The sequence below is a fragment of the Rhinatrema bivittatum genome, chromosome 17, assembly GCF_901001135.1.
Source record: "Rhinatrema bivittatum chromosome 17, aRhiBiv1.1, whole genome shotgun sequence".
NCBI classification, from domain to species: Eukaryota; Metazoa; Chordata; class Amphibia; order Gymnophiona; family Rhinatrematidae; genus Rhinatrema; species Rhinatrema bivittatum.
The window spans coordinates 8,063,767-8,080,148 of NC_042631.1; the positions used below are offsets into that span (position 1 = coordinate 8,063,767).

Genomic DNA, 16,382 nt, shown 5'->3' on the forward strand with positions numbered 1-16,382 from the left:
AATAAAATAAATTGTATGTTTTAAGATGTCCGTGTTTTATAGAGGCCCAGGCAGAGTTATTACAACAATCTGTCCCCCGTTCCCTAACAGGAGATTGTCTGTGCTGTGTTTCTCAAGGACCCAGAAGGACCTGACCCAACACTGCCTCTTCCCTCTTTAGGGCAAGGAAGGCCTTAGAGCATCATCTGCCGGTCAAACCCAGATTCAATGAAGATGGAGCTCAGCAGGAGCACAAATGGCACCGCCCTCTTCCATCATATTTATTTGTTTTGTAGCAAAACTGATAAACCAAATAAAGTATAAGGAATAAAACACATGATGCAATAAAAACTACATTTGGGGTCACGTGGGCCTTATGCATGGAAAGGATATGGGCATTTTTGTGTTATCTGTGACTTTTTCTGCTCCTCGGAGCCATTCAGCATAGTCCCAGTGAGCTGGACTGGCCCCTGCATTTGTTACTGAGCAAAGTGTGAATATAAAATAAAGTCGATCTTCACGGCGTAATGTAAAGGGAGGTTCCAGTCTCAGTACCGCAGCAGCAGGCCTGGGTCCCGCCTCCTCACTTCAGTTTCTTATCTTTGTTCTTTCTGAACTTCTTGGGGGGCTTGGATCCCTCTTTCTGCGACTTTTCCAACATCCTCTTCTTACTACTGAAAGCACAAAGGTAGTTTAAGCTTCATAGAGGGCGATTTTCAGTGGCCTGTACATAGCTAAATCTGCTTTGAAACTTGGGAGACTGTCCCAGTGTGCAGGTACAGATGTGCACAGTCCCATCCACACGTCACATTTGCATGCTCCAACCCCGCCCTTCTGGTACAGATGTGCACAGTCCCATCCACACGTCACATTTGCATGCTCCAACCCCGCCCTTCTGGTACAGATGTGCACAGTCCCATCCACACGTCACATTTGCATGCTCCAACCCCGCCCTTCTGGTACAGATGTGCACAGTCCCATCCACACGTCACATTTGCATGCTCCAACCCCGCCCTTCTGGTACAGATGTGCACAGTCCCATCCACACGTCACATTTGCATGCTCCAACCCCGCCTTCTGGTACAGATGTGCACAGTCCCAACCACACGTCACATTTGCATGCGCCAACCCCGCCTTCTGGAACGCCCACCGCCCGCGCAGGGACAAGTACGCGTGTAACGGAAGGACCCGTGCACTTTTCCCTACACCACCCCCTGCCTAATTTCCAAAAGCCAATTTGCATGCATAAAGCAGGGTACATAAACCCTTTTGACAAATTACTCTCATGAATTGTAAATGTTTGTTCATATCCTACGCGAAGGGTCAAAGACTAAAATTGCAACCCAACTCATTTATTTATTTTATATTCCACTTTTCTGCACTTCAAAGCGGATTGCAGTCAGGTACTTAAGGTATTTCATCAGCTTTGTAGGTGTGTTTGCTTATTTATATACATACATATATATATATATATGTATATGTTTAATCCTCACAGAAATATGTATGAACACAGCACATCACGTGATATTAATAAACTCATTGTACAGCCCACGCAGCACAGTTCACCATTTCTTTCTGCACCTTTTCAAACTGACGACAGAGGCATTCTGACCCGCTTTCTTCAACACGTCACTCCACTCCTCCTCATCCCCTCGAATTATGTATCTGTGCAGAAGGTGGAAAGAAAGCAGAGGTGACAGCAACGCTGGGCAATCCATCAGTGCCTCTGTTAAGAGCAAGAGGCAAGTGTGTGTCTAACTGCCACCCCAAGGCCACAGGGGGACCTCCTGAAAAAATAACTTTCCTCTCCTACGCTAGAGCAACACGCGAGGGCTAGAGGGAGTGGGAAGACACGGAACAGTAAAAGCTGTTCTGTAAACGAGCCAGCACAACAAAGAGCTCTTTATGTATTTATTTATCAAAATGTCCTTCCATTAATATACTGCTCAAGGTCACACACTGAACAGGAGTAAGACAGGACCGGGGGAAGGTCAGCTTGCTCCACTGCCAGACGTAATGGCACGCGAGGGCCAACCTCCCACAGTTCAGAAAGAACAGAGCAGAGCACAGCAGGGAAAGAGTCTTACTGTGAGAGGTCCATTCCCTTCAGTTTCTTCATCTCTTCATCGTGTTTCTCTTGGAATTCCTTGGCTGCTTCTTCCTGGAAGAGAGAAAAGCGCAGACATAAACCCCAGGGAGTAAAGTTCCTGGGAGGCAGGCTCAGCCTAGAATCAAGAAATACAGAAAGGAAAAAATAAAAAATACTGGGCCAAACTGCGGGGTAGAAGCATCAGTCACCCACTGCTGGAGACAGAGAAATACTGAGGACCTGCAGGGGGCATCAGCATAGTTAAAGCAGTGTCAGTTTTACTTTCTCTGTCTCCGCCTGCCGGCACAGATGAATGAACCCAGGCGTCTGGACTGATCCAGTACGTACAGGGAATGGAGCATTACGCAAACCAGAGGGGTGAACACTGCCCAGGGTAATAAAATGGGAATCTGCTGCCTGCTGTATACCTGTCAGTACAGAAGAACGCTCAGCGACAGCAAAGAGCACAAAAAGAGACAACTATTTCTATCATAAACCACAGAGAAAGAACAAACAATACCCCTCAAGCATCAACTGCCCAGCCTTTGCTCTCTGGGAAACAAACAAGGGGTAGACTCAGGAGCAATCTTGGGAAATATTTCTTTACAGAGAGGGTGGTGGATGCGTGGAATGGCCTCCCAGTGGAGGAGATGGAGATAAAAGTGGCATCTGAATCCAGGAAAGCATAGGGGATCTCTAAGGAAGCGATGCTAAATTAATTGGATGGATAAGGCCATAGGGTCTTTTTCTGCTGTCATGGTTCTATGTTTCCATGATGCGTGTGTATAAAAAAAACAAAAAACAAGCGGCTTTACCAAGTCCTCGTTCAGAGATCTGAAAGTTGGCTCCATTACAACCTCCTTAGCTGACTGCATCTGCTCCTCTACAGCCTTTTCCTGGACTTTGTTAAACACCTGGGGAGAAAAACCAAACACGAATGAAAACGCGGGGCATCTACTGGGATATGTGCCTCGAGCAAAAATAAGAAGGACCCAAGGTACGAGAGCCGCAGGACTAAAATGCGGCCCAGAGCCGGGAATTTCAAATCAGGACGGGAGGACGTGGAGCACCGATCCGCCACCCCCAGCCCCCGTACCTGTACAACCTTGCGCATGATCCTGTTGAAGAGCCCCATCAGCTGACCAGCAGGCAGCTCAATCTCCTTCTCCAGCTGCTCCAGGGATTTGTGCTGCAGCCCAATGCCTAAAAGGAGAGCCTGGGGGCAATAAGGAAGATCCTCTTTAGCACAACGGAGGGGGCAGAACAAAGAGCTCCTCAGGGTCGCACCAACTGTATTAAGCATCCACTCGCCGGTACGAGTCTGGACAAAGAACGAGCTGCCGCCAAACTCCCACAACAAATAGCACCGGGGACTCCCCTGTGCTCACAAATCATGGCGGGCACCAAACAGTGACCTCGCTACAACTGGGCGGAAAATCCTCATCGGGTTTATTTATTCTTAAAATGATGGGGGCTCCAGCAATTTGCATTGTTATGGAATACTTCATTCATTCATCTTTTCTTTATTGATTGTATGTTATTTGTTATCAATTAATTATGATTGTATCTTTGTTACCCGCCTACAACTGCAGATAGAGCGGGCTATAAATTGTGAAAATAAAATAAAAGTAAATAAAATGAGATTTTTACAACTGAATAATTCAGAGGCAGGTGCAGCCACCACTGGGGGAGAGCACATTTCTGGGTCTGAACTACAGAAAGAGAAAACGAGAGCAGCTTTAAATTAATAACGTTGGTGCAACCTGAGGAAGAGAAAGGCACCTGTTCAAGGTCACAGATCGTGCTAGAGGGAGCGGGATTTAAATGTACAAAATGTACAGTTTACAATTCATTTACTTTACTGGTCCCTGTTAAGAGCTTTCAGATATAAGCAACACGGGCAGTACATACGGACTGTGCCACGGATAGAGAGATGGGTCCCAGCCGCTGGAGAAAGAACAGCCTGGAGACACTGGGGATCAGGTCCATGATCAGGTGATAGTCCACCATGTTCCTGGAGTACATCTCAAGCCGCTTCAGGTCATAAGGGATGAAGAGAGCGAGCAGCTCAGCTCGGCTTACAACTGAGAACACAGAAGAGCAAAGAAATCATGGCACAGAGGATTGGCAGGGATGCACCGAGAAGTTAGCAATCTATGACAATAAGCAGCTTCTTGGCAGAGATGTTTGTAGCTGGGGTCGCTGCACAACTCTAACTCCAATTTACTGTCAACATGCAGAGAGTGAACACCTTTTCAAGGTGGGATAAAAAGCAGGACTGGGTCAGTCTATTACTGAATGTTTTCCCTAGAAAAAAAGCAGCACTACATCTCCATGCTCGCAACAGAGTACAAGGCCAGGACTGGATCAACATGTCCTGAAAAAACAGAGCCAGTAGATAATCCCAAGTCAGAAAGACAGCGCACCTGGTAACTGCTGGGGTGGAGCCATCTTGGGCAGAATTTAATATTTTCTAAATAAATATAATTGCTGGAAAGCTCACACTGCCAGCATAGTATTCCTGGCGATCTCTGGCTTTTTTACCCCAGGGACACAGGAAAGGCTGTGATTTACCTGAAAATGACCCCACTCCCCCAAAGCAGCTGAAAGTATGTGCACTGCTCCACAATTTGGGAATTTTAACAGCTTTTAGATAAGGGCATTTTGGGCAGAATTGGAAAACATGCATAGACTGCATTCTGAAATCTGGAAACTGTCCCCACACAAAAAGCAGGAGCCGAGTCCATGCACTTTTGAAAAGGAAAGGACTTTGCACTCATGGAAAGTTTGATAATTGCCCCAAATGACTTAAGTCCAGAACTGGAAAACAATATGGAAGAGGAAGCACCTACGTACAGCAAAATCCCTTTCATAGTTTGGACCTCACACGTTTGTTTGAATCTGCATTCAGTACATAAGTGGTACCCTTAGTTGCTAAAAGTGTAAATAGCAGAAATCCCAACCTAGCGCTATCTGTTTAAGTGTTCACAGAGCCGTGCTCATCTGATTCAACAAGGCTGCCAGAATGTACGGCAAAGCGGTTAATCTGAAATGCCAGACAGGCCCATATAACAAACCTCAGCATGCACATTAAGGTCCTCTTGAGTATGTTATAAATAGTGACCTTAACATGCATATCAAAGGGGTCCTAGAAGACATTAGCATAGGCACGCAAAAATATGCAAATAAGAGGTTAGCATGTTCACATTATATAGCTGCTATTTAATACCTACCTCGGACTGGCATCAAGTTAAAAACGTGAACCTTTTACCAAGGTGAAGCTAACACTATCCACCAGACTAAAGGTTTTGTACCTCCACCATCTGCTGGAGACAGAGAAATACTGACAGACTCTAGGTGGCACCTCAGGAGTATAGGACGGAGTCCATTAAAACTTCTCTGTTTCCATCTGCTGGGGGGGGCAAAACCCAGGACTGATCCGGGTACGTACAGGGAACTGCCAATGAGGAGAAGGAAAGTCAGGCTGTATTTCTTCATGTCAGTGCAGTGCTATATGAGTGTGACATCAGCAAGTCAGTTGATCTGTCTCCATCTGCTGGTTGGCGTGCATAACCCACTGTTGTGGACTGGCCTGCCTGAATGCAGAGGAAATGTAATTACAAGCAATAAGTTGCCAGAGGACAAAAGGTCTTTGCTGTCAATGTCACTGTTAATATAGTCAAAAACTACTGTCGGTGTTCAAAGGCTTAAGTCTGAAGAGCAGTCTGAGCCTCAAACGCTCTTTTCAGCTGACTAATTGCCTTAGTTTGAGTGCAGCGTTCATGTCGGAGAGCTTTGAGGCAGCAGAAGTCTATGTGGTGCAGCCACTGGGTGTCTATAGCCTATAGTGTGGTCACAGCATAAGGAATGATAAGATGCCAGTGCTTTTTGAGTCAGGGTCATCCTTGGGTCGCTCCCTCCCTTCTTCTTTCTCCAACCACGTCCTCTAGCATTGCTCTTTGGAGATCCTTACTGATACAGTCGACAGATGGTTGCAAACACGTAATCACGTCAGTTTTCTGCTCTCCTGGAACTCTCTTGCATGCCTTTGGCATATACTAGTTCTTTCATGACTTCCCTGAGCACTGACTCGCATTCTCATTTACCAGGCTTGCTTGTATACTCCTTGGCAGCTAGAGGAAAGCAGAACTGAGCTGATGCATTTTCAGGTTTTCATGCATAAGAATAGCATACGCATGCTACTTCTGATATTTGCTTTTTACCCCAGCAGACTAAATCTTTTTGCATGTTCACAAAGTGACATTTTAATGAGCCATGGTTTTGCACAGGTCCCTAAATGTTGCTTCAGTTAAGCCAGCAAGAAACAAGTCTCTTTAAGGCTACAGCAATTCCTCAACTATCAAGAAAATGAACAAAACAGGATGCATCTACAGTAAAGATCACACACATGCATACAGATCTATTCTACTTCATCTTATGATGTAATTGTGAATTATGCTGGAAAATTGATTCTTACTTGCTAATTTTCGTTCCTGTAGTACCACAGATCAGTCCAGACTCCTGGGCTTTGCCTCCCCTCCAGCAGATGGAGACAGAGAAGTTTTTCTGACATTGCAGCATAACCCGAGGTGCCACCTGCAGTCCCTCAGTATTGATAAGTACCCAAGCCAAGATGGAAATAACACCAAGCACAACCACCACTTTACATTCCCCTGAACGAGCAGTGGGAAGTTGAAAACTCATAACAGATAACCATACAGGACTACATACAAAACCTGCACCATTCTTAAGATTGATTACTATAACAGATCGAGCGGACTCTCCAAATCCAAGACCTCCTCTGGACTGATCCGTGGTACTGCAGGAGTGAAAATTAGCGGGTAAGAACCAATTTTCCTTTCCCTGTACATACCCAGATCAGTCCAGACTCCTGGGATGTACCAAAGCTTCCCTGGATTTCAGAACCGTTCTTCAAACCCTCATATTCTCCAGTTTGGACTACTGTAACTCCCTTCTAATAGGCCTTCCTAACTCAACCTTAAGACCACTGCAGTTACTCCAAAATGCAGCTGCCAGAGTTCTGACTGGCAAAAGAAAATCCGACCATATATCCCCAGTACTCTACAACCTACAATGGCTACCAATTAAAAAAAGAATAGAGTATAAAGTCCTCACTATCCTACACAAGACAATTCACAAAGCTGACTTCACTGCCCTGGACAATATTATAAATCTACATAAATCATCATGTACCACAAGATAAACATATAAAATTCAGCTGGATGTCCCCTCACTACCACAAGCCAAGCTATCCTCCACTACAAATAGAGCCATCTCTATCGTCGGCCCAAAATTATGGAACTCACTACCTCAACACCTCAATTCGCAAGTAAACTCTAAATCTTTTAAAAAAGAACTCAAAAATTGGCTACTCTCACAGTCATACAATGACTGCTCACCCATTGACAGCAGAACTTAAACCTTTTATCATATCCACTTCTCATTCCTTTTCTTGCTGCAACCCCCTCCTTCTAACTTGCCCCAATTCGCAGAAACCTTTTTCTCAGTTACGATATCAACTGTCTACTTCAAGATATGCATACATTCATATCTAATGTTCATTGTATTTATTGAATTTTATTAAGTTATTGTTTTTTTGATTCAATCTCTGTCATACTGTTATGAATTTAAATGTAACTGGTTGTTATTATGTAAACCGGAGTGAAGGCAATGTCAGCTATACCTCGGTATAGAACCAAATGCTAAATAAAAAAATAAAAAAAATAGGGTGGGACTGTGAGAGTCCAGCTTGAAGCAGGCTTTCACCAAAGCCCCTTGACTCTGGGGCCTGGACATCCAAACGATAATGCCTCGCAAAAGATTGCAAGTTCTTCCAAGAAGCCGCCCTACAAATCTCCTGGGGCGACACCTGTTGACATTCTGCCTGAGAACGGGTCACATGAGCCTGTAACCCCTCCGGAACAGGACGACCCTGACCGATGTACGCCGAACCAATGGCCTCCTTTAACCATCGTGCAGTCGCGGCCTTCAAAGCTTTACAACCCTTTTCTGCACCACCCCATAGCACAAAAAGGTGGTCGGTTCACATTCTGATATGCAAATATGCCTCGGTCAAGCCCGCGGAGCAGCCGCGACAGTGAATAAAATGGCTGCCGCTCCCGCGCTTAGCGGGAAGGGGCCCCTCCACTGCCTGCAGCGCACCGGAAAGCCTGCCAGGCTCGCGCCACCTTCCCCGATGCTGCCGGAACGAGCGCCAACGACCCCTCTCCCCCGGAGAGGCACTGAGCGCACTGGCTGTCGCGGGAGGGATGCGCACGCTCGGCCCCGCTGACCTCCCAACTAGGGCCACGTGACAATGCCGTGAAGCGCCGGAACCCCCGGAACAAGCGACAAACCAACAGCTGCCGAATCGACCTAACCGGGAAGAGTGGCTGCAACGACCGCCGGAGAACAGAGGGACAAGGAGAGCCGCTCAATCAGCCTAAAAAAAAATAAATAAAGCGGTATTCTTTTTTTGTTTGTTATAAACTTTAATGAGGCTGCCAAACTTACAAAGAAATAAAGACTACTTCCCTTTAAAGAAGACTGTCTGCAGGCTCTGACTGTCCTCATGGGGCGAGGGAACTGGGACCTCCAGTTATCCGCCCGTGCCGGCGATCACGGACTGAGCACCAAGGGTCATCAACCCACTGCTCATCCGCCTCAAAACCAGGGAGGATGGCCCCACCAGGACCAGAGAAATACTGCGGGACGGCAGGTGGCACCTCGAGTGGCAGTGTCGGTCAAACTTTCTCTGCCTCCATCTGCTGGAGACACTGAGGGACTGCAGGTGGCACCTCGGGTGTCGGTAAAAAGCTTTGTCTCCATCTGCTGGCGGGGAGGCAGAACCCAGGAGTCTGCACTGATCCGGGTCCACAGAGGGAAGTTCTCTGCAGTGAGGTCCCCGTGCAGGCACTAACCTGGCGGCAGCTCCATTTTGGCGTTCTTGTTCTGTAGAATGTTCAGTGCCAGAGAAGGAGGGAAACTGCTGAACTGATAGGAAAGCAGAGCCAGGAACCGCCTCCTGAAATCTTAACACACAAAAAGAAAACCACATCAGTCTTACTGCCAAAAATGCTTAAAAATGAGATCCCTTGGGGCTCAAGTCATTGCGCAGAGTCTGCCACTACCTTTCCAGAAAGCAGTAAGCCAAGGCTCCTGGTCCTCCTCCTCTTCATTCAGCATCTTCAGCATGATGCAGGAATGCTCCCCTGTAAGATCGTTCTGGAAAACAAGCCACAAGCCTCCGTGAAGGAGCCTCTAATCCTACACGAGCTGCGTGTGCAGCGAGAGCTTCTGTCCAAGCTGATACTTTTATAGAATAAGAGGCACCCCTGCTAGAAGACATTCATTTATTAGTGCACACACACACACAGCCAATTTCATATGCCTAGGTTTTTAAATAAAATGTCCGGCAGGGTGCAGAGGGAAGGCTATAGGAAGATTGGTTCTTACCTGATAATTTCCGTTCCTGTAGTACCATGGATCAGTCCCAGACTCCTGAGTTTATGCATCCCTGCCAGCAGATGAAGACAGAGAAACTGTCACAGACACTGCTGGATAAGCCCTGGTGCCACCTGCAGTTCCTCAGTATTTCTCTGGCACGGATGCATAAACCCAGGAGTCTGGACTGATCCGGGTACGTACAAGGGAATGTGCTTCAAACACCATATTGGACCAAGGTCACAAACAGTCAGGTAGCCCGGCTGCCTGAACACCTCCTGTTATCATTTACAAAGTGACCAACAGCAGATGGGTCAGAAAGTCCCACAGTACATTTAAGGAAAGCAGCCAAAAGGAAAAAGGCTTCCAGTACAGGCATGTGCTTGCACGTGAGGAGAGGGATCTGGCCTCGTGTCTTCCTAACAGCGCTTAGGATTACACTGTGCTTGCACGCGAGGAGAGGGATCTGGCCTCGTGTCTTCCTAACAGTGCTTAGGATTACACTGTGCTTGCACGCGAGGAGAGGGATCTGGCCTCGTGTCTTCCTAACAGCGCTTAGGATTGCACTGTGCTTGCACGCGAGGAGAGGGATCTGGCCTCGTGTCTTCCTAACAGTGCTTAGGATTACACTGTGCTTGCACGTGAGGAGAGGGATCTGGCCTCGTGTCTTCCTAACAGCGCTTAGGATTACACTGTGCTTGCACGCGAGGAGAGGGATCTGGCCTCGTGTCTTCCTAACAGCGCTTAGGATTGCACTGTGCTTGCACGCGAGGAGAGGGATCTGGCCTCGTGTCTTCCTAACAGCGCTTAGGATTACACTGTGCTTGCACGCGAGGAGAGGGATCTGGCCTCGTGTCTTCCTAACAGTGCTTAGGATTACACTGTGCTTGCATGCGAGGAGAGGGATCTACACCAAGGAGAGGAGAACTTTGTACATCTCCGGCCTCATAACAAACTAATCCAACCAATGTCCTTAAAGTGCAGGAAAAGGAAAACACTGTGACACTGAGCCTGAGAGCCATAAAACTAACTACAGACTGAACTCTGGCCATGCGGTGGCTTAGAGGCAGCGCTGTGCAAGATAATGCTGGAGACCTGGGCTCCTTTCCTATGCCCAGCATCTGCTTCAGCAGTCAGTCAGGGTTGGGAACGAGATCCTAGTGGGAGTCCATGCCAGCTTTTGCTCAGGAACCCAGACTGCAGAGTCTTTGGCCCATTGCTGGGGATAGTAATTGCAGAAGCTGAGCTAGATCAGCAGGGATTACAAAGGAGTGAAATATTCCAGGCAGTTATAACATGAAGTCTTATAGCATAAAAGGATAACAAAATATGGCATTAGCCTCTGCTTATAAAAGCTGAGCACTGAAGAGAAACAGGATCAGCATTTTTCCTTTCCTATATCATGCTTAATGGAAGGGGGTCATAACCCACGGTCTGGACTGATCCTGGTACGTACAGGGAACACATTGATTCATAAGAGTGCCCCACAGTCCACCTTGCTACAGACCTACGTGCTACGCGGAGCTCAGGTAGTGCCACAGCTTCTCCATTGCCCCATTCAAGGTATCACAGCCTACAAGGACTCCAGTGAGGCAGGACAAACCCAGCCACTATTGCTCTGCACTTACATTCAAACACACAAACTCAATTTTGCAGGGATCCAACACTGCCAATATGTTCCCAGATAAATACACACATAGGGGTGTGAATTCACACAACTTCAATCCTTTGTGTAAGGTACCACATATTTCTCTCAAGATAAATAAGAGACCAAATCTGGAAATTATTTAGAGAGGACTTACCGGAGTCTGTCTGAGATAAACTGGAACAAGCCCCGCCCGCTTCCAGAACCTGAGGGGACATACACCATGCATGTGATACTTCCCTTCTAGACAGCTGAACAGAAAACCTCAAACAACATTTCAAAACCATTATAAGAAAGGGTCTCGCCCTATGTACAAAACGGGCACACAATTCTTTGGTAAACAGGAATACAGAACAAGTACATCATAGTCACAAGGGGCCCAGACCCTTGTATTATGAACATACTTGGTGAAAGAATGAGAACGTGATGGGACAGAGCACAGAAAACACAAATAAAATCCAGAAGTGATTTAGAGAGTGTGCGCACTGGAGGAGAGGTGCAGGACTCAGGGCTCAGTCTGCTGGAACTTAATAAAATCCAGAAGTGATTTAGAGTGTGCGCACGGGAGGAGACGTGCAGGACTCAGGGCTCAGTCTGCTGGAACTTAATAAAATCCAGAAGTGATTTAGAGTGTGCGCACGGGAGGAGACGTGCAGGACTCAGGGCTCAGTCTGCTGGAACTTAATAAAATCCAGAAGTGATTTAGAGAGTGTGCGCACTGGAGGAGACGTGCAGGACTCAGGGCTCAGTCTGCTGGAACTTAATAAAATCCAGAAGTGATTTAGAGTGTGCGCACGGGAGGAGACGTGCAGGACTCAGGGCTCAGTCTGCTGGAACTTAATAAAATCCAGAAGTGATTTAGAGAGTGTGCGCACTGGAGGAGACGTGCAGGACTCAGGGCTCAGTCTGCTGGAACTTAATAAAATCCAGAAGTGATTTAGAGTGTGCGCACTGGAGGAGAGGTGCAGGACTCAGGGCTCAGTCTGTTGGAACTTACTTGAGTAGTTTTGGAGTTAAACCATACGATACTCCCAGGTAGTCCAGCTTCTCAGCAGGCCTCTCACTCAGCTTGAGAAGTAAGGGAGGCAGGTCCTTTCGCGGCGTTACAGCCTCTTCCAACAAGCTCACGGCCTGGGAAAGAAGATTCCAGAGTAGTGAGCGACCCACGGGACAAGGGCAGGCTTCTCCCTAGTAGGGTCATTTTCTGACCGACGTCAACCATATTTGCTCAAGAGGTACAGGGAATTGCAAGTTACAGTCCGGACCTCACAAAGCAGTAAAGTAGGGAACATCTGCAAGCAGGTGTGCCTTTTGGAATTTGTCATCTTATGAAATTCTTAGCCACTGCTTGCTTTTCTAGCTTAGGGAGGATTCAGAAGTGTAGCATCACACAGTTCAGTCCCACATGGCTAGAGATGATGCCATCAGGGCTGATATATTAGGAAAGAGAACATTTTGAAATACAGTATCATGAGAACATTGGGATGCCATGATCCTGAGAAGCGCCTCTTTAATGCCCTGCTTTTTTCCTGTATTCGTTTGATATTGATTCTGATAAATGTTTGAAGGTGCTGTGCCTTGGTATGAGATACTGCAATGACCAACATTTAGTTACTCACTCTGTTTGAATCTAATTTTCCTCTGTGATGCAGCGGCAAGGATGTGCAGACTGAACAAGAGGATTGGCCCACCGATCGTTCCGGATGAGCAGCTGAGTTTCTTGCTTCAATCTGCATATCCATGCTGCTGCATGAACATTTCAAATCATCCCCATTGTAATCCTCAGAGACAAAACAGGAGCCAGCAGTAAATCCTTTACCAACTACAAACACACAAAATAAACCATCTACATTTAAAGTCAGAATCGCTTTCTAATAAATCACACATTTCTGCATTCTCCGTCTCAGATTTATTTGGTCTCACTAAAAAAAAACAAAAACAAAACCCAAACACCTTTCTAGCACATAAAACAGTCCTAATTTCTAAGCTAAAAATCTGGCTGGCTGATCAGACAGAAGTGACATCAGTGAGTCAGTTGATCTGTCTCCATCTACTGGTTGGGGTGCATAACCCACTCTGTGGACTGGCCTGCCTGAATGCAAAGGAAACCGATTTTAAAATGGTTACTGTAGAAACAGCCTTTATAGGCACGTGAAGGATTGGGCCGACATGCAGGCACCGCCAAAGCTGCAAAACACTTGAATTGTGCTCTTGGTGTTCAATAGAAGGGCAAGGACTCAAACCCCCCCCCCATTTTGGTCAGACATTCAGTCAACACTTTCTCCTGAGGAGTAGGGTTTAACTTCTGCCATAAGAATAAAATAAAAGCTTATCCTTTGCAGGAGACTGCATACCTCACTGCTGATGGTGGTGATCTCTTTTGGCTTCTGGATACCCTTTTCCTCAAGACAAGGAAACTTTCCTTCGTAGTACATCTGAAGCAGCTGCAGGGCTCGGCTGCCATAACCCATCTAAGAAAGAGAGAGACCACACAGTCAGTACTCGAGGTATTTTGCACCACCTGCCATGCACACTTCCCTTTGTTTTCTGCTCCAGTAATGTCCTTCCATTTGATTCTCTGCCCCTCCCCCCTCCCATTTATTCCCTCTCTCTTGCAGACTAGCACAGCGGGGGGGCCGGAGGATCTAAAGCTGCAGCCTTAGCCCCTTTCCTTATTGTTTCCTCTGGTCTCAGTAGGTCATCGAGCATCAGAGTGATCTGAAAGGTGGGCTTTGAGCGTCGAGGAAGACGCCATGTGCAGAACGTGCCATCCCGCCAAAAGCGAACACTGGTAAGATGTGAGAATACGTTACCCCCTGGTAATCAGGATGAACTGCGATGCGAACCACTCGACCCCCAGACAGATGCCCAAAATCTGGGTCCTGGAACTGTGCAGAGATAAACAACAATAGGAGTTCAATTAAAAATTTCACACACACACTACAGTGAAGAAAACCTCAACTTGCGTTTGCTACCTGTTCTGATACCGTCCAGGGAATAAGGTCTCCTGAGGCTTTCATGCCTCGTGACAGACTGCTCATGATGGACTGTCGCGAGATCTCCCCCTCTAGACACACCTGCCAAAAACAGGAAGGAGACAAGATGCAAGACGCTGCCCAGATTTATTTACTGCCACCTCAAAGTGAAGCAAAAACCTCTAAACAGAGCTTGCGCTGTTACAACTTGGATCCGGGGGGCTGCACAGGTAAGGCAAGCCAGAGACTGAAGCAACGTTTCAACCTAGCAAAGAGAAAGCGAGGCTGAAATGCACCCATGCAAGTTCTTCCATGTCGGGTGGGTATTAAAAGCACTTTTACATAAAAGGGTTTCCCTGCAAGTTTTGGGGTGCAAGCTTCCCATTCGGAATCTCATGCCACCTGCATCCATTTCTTTTCACACCACCACCAGGCTTTTGGTCATCCTCACCTGCACGACAGCAAGAACTTCAGGCAGGGAATTCTGAGTGGGTGGGACCGGTGGCAGGAGACAGAACAGGTGATGAGCAGGAGCATCCGACAGCATCTGCAGGTCATTGGGAGAATTCTGCAAGGCCACAGGTGGAAAGGTCAGCAGGCTGCACCATTACAGTCCTAAAGCCAGTCTTCAACTGGTTCATGTGTCCCTCCTTCCACAAACAATACTGCAAGGCTTCCTTATAGAAGCCCATGGTGCAAAGCGTCAGTGCAATGGAATGAAGCTACCAAGACTGAAGACAATATCGATGTCAGCTCCAGGGGAGAAAAATAAAATCACCCAAAATTCTGCTCCTTGCTTGATTGACTGAGCCAGTCAATCGAGCAAGGAGCAGAATCGGGCAAAAACGAGCGGTCCCACAGTTGCCCCCGTCTGCTCTCCTGCAGAGCTGTCCTGTTCTTTTCTTAAATTCCTTTTTTTTTTCTTTTTACACAACAAAAACTTTAACAAACAATAAACAGGTAATGAATAAGCTCTTCCCTCAGAGAATGGCTGCAGGCTCAGTCCATCCACCAGGGCGAGTGAACCGGGACCCCTGGTTTTCAGCCCTGTCCAGCAATCAAGGAGTGAGCTACAAAAGGATCCCCAACCCACTGCTCATCAGCCTCATAAACCAGGTGGGATGGCCCCACCAGGACCTAACAACCCTCTGGGAGGCAAGCACTGCTGAAATCTGTAGTCCAATCTCTTTTTTTTTTTTTGGAAAAAAAAACTTAAAGACTGCAGGCTTTGCATCTCCACTATCTACTGGAGACTGCAGGTGGCACCTCATTTAAGTGCAGTAAAACTTTCTCTGTCTCCATCTGCTGGAGGGGAGGCAAAACCCAGGAGTCTGGACTGATCTGGGTACGTACAGGGAAATGTAAATAATGGCAGATAACCACCAACTTAGCCCATTAAGTCTACCCAACTGTCTTCCTCTCTAGTCCTCTACCATTGGGTAGAGGAGCATATAACTTCCCATACTAAAAACTACTCCCTACCCAGTCTTTTGCCCAGCCTCTCAGGCCTGATCCTACCACTAGAACTGCCCCAAGCTATTCCAAGCCTGGTCTTCCTTTTTAATTCTTACAAATCCCAGACTTAATCCAACGCCCAGGCCCCTACATGTCTTACAACCACTCTATCAACTTCCTAAAGCAAAGAGACATTAGAATCCAAAAGAGGACCCTCATCTCTAGACCACCTCTGTAAAGTCGGTCACTAAGTCCAAGCCCATCACAACTGTAGGATCTTGGCATTCATCTGTCTTTAACAATTAATGCAGCACTCTGCCCCCAAAACACTTGCGACTTATATGTCCTACCTCTGACCTCAAGTGAACACTCAACCACTAAATCTGCAGCAAAACTGATTTAGCTAGCAGCTCTGTTATCACATAGTAAATGGCAGCAGATAAGGACCATCACAATGGTCTAAAATACAAGGTAAGTTCCCTACACAAAAGTACAAACATTCTATAGATACTGCATTACTAATTTTTTCCTTACTAATTACTTTCTTATCCTAGCTGGAAGCTCCTCTGTTTCCCAGTCCAGCTAATGTGCTCGGCCTATCAGCAGCGTATGCAGGTCTAAATTCAACGATGGAAACGTTCTCCACCGTAGATGTGGAATCAGGAACCAGCACAGCTTGCTGCCCCAGCATGAGTTGCTGTAGACCCTATAACGGAAGCACTGCAGATGTTGCAGCACGAGGCTACAGATGTGCTAAGCATTCTCACAAATTCCC

General features: G+C 46.9%; 1 protein-coding gene across 2 annotated transcripts in view; it reads right to left on the bottom strand.

Moving 5' to 3' along the window:
* Positions 1 to 203: 203 nt before the first annotated feature.
* The window catches only part of NAT10 (N-acetyltransferase 10), a 30,909-nt gene continuing 14,730 nt past the window's right edge, over positions 204 to 16,382 (bottom strand). The window contains exons 16-29 of one of the 2 annotated variants that reach the window (XM_029582068.1): positions 14,604 to 14,720; positions 14,153 to 14,254; positions 13,991 to 14,065; positions 13,532 to 13,648; positions 12,175 to 12,308; positions 11,335 to 11,383; positions 9,220 to 9,313; positions 9,010 to 9,120; positions 3,980 to 4,152; positions 3,165 to 3,284; positions 2,884 to 2,982; positions 2,067 to 2,140; positions 1,561 to 1,644; positions 204 to 653 (exon numbers count right to left, since the gene is read on the bottom strand). In XM_029582068.1, the coding sequence (XP_029437928.1) occupies positions 563 to 653; positions 1,561 to 1,644; positions 2,067 to 2,140; positions 2,884 to 2,982; positions 3,165 to 3,284; positions 3,980 to 4,152; positions 9,010 to 9,120; positions 9,220 to 9,313; positions 11,335 to 11,383; positions 12,175 to 12,308; positions 13,532 to 13,648; positions 13,991 to 14,065; positions 14,153 to 14,254; positions 14,604 to 14,720 (1,440 nt within the window). In that variant the 3' untranslated portion in view covers positions 204 to 562. The remainder of the gene's footprint in view (positions 654 to 1,560; positions 1,645 to 2,066; positions 2,141 to 2,883; positions 2,983 to 3,164; positions 3,285 to 3,979; positions 4,153 to 9,009; positions 9,121 to 9,219; positions 9,314 to 11,334; positions 11,384 to 12,174; positions 12,309 to 13,531; positions 13,649 to 13,990; positions 14,066 to 14,152; positions 14,255 to 14,603; positions 14,721 to 16,382) is intronic. The other variant, XM_029582069.1, reaches the window with a different exon arrangement.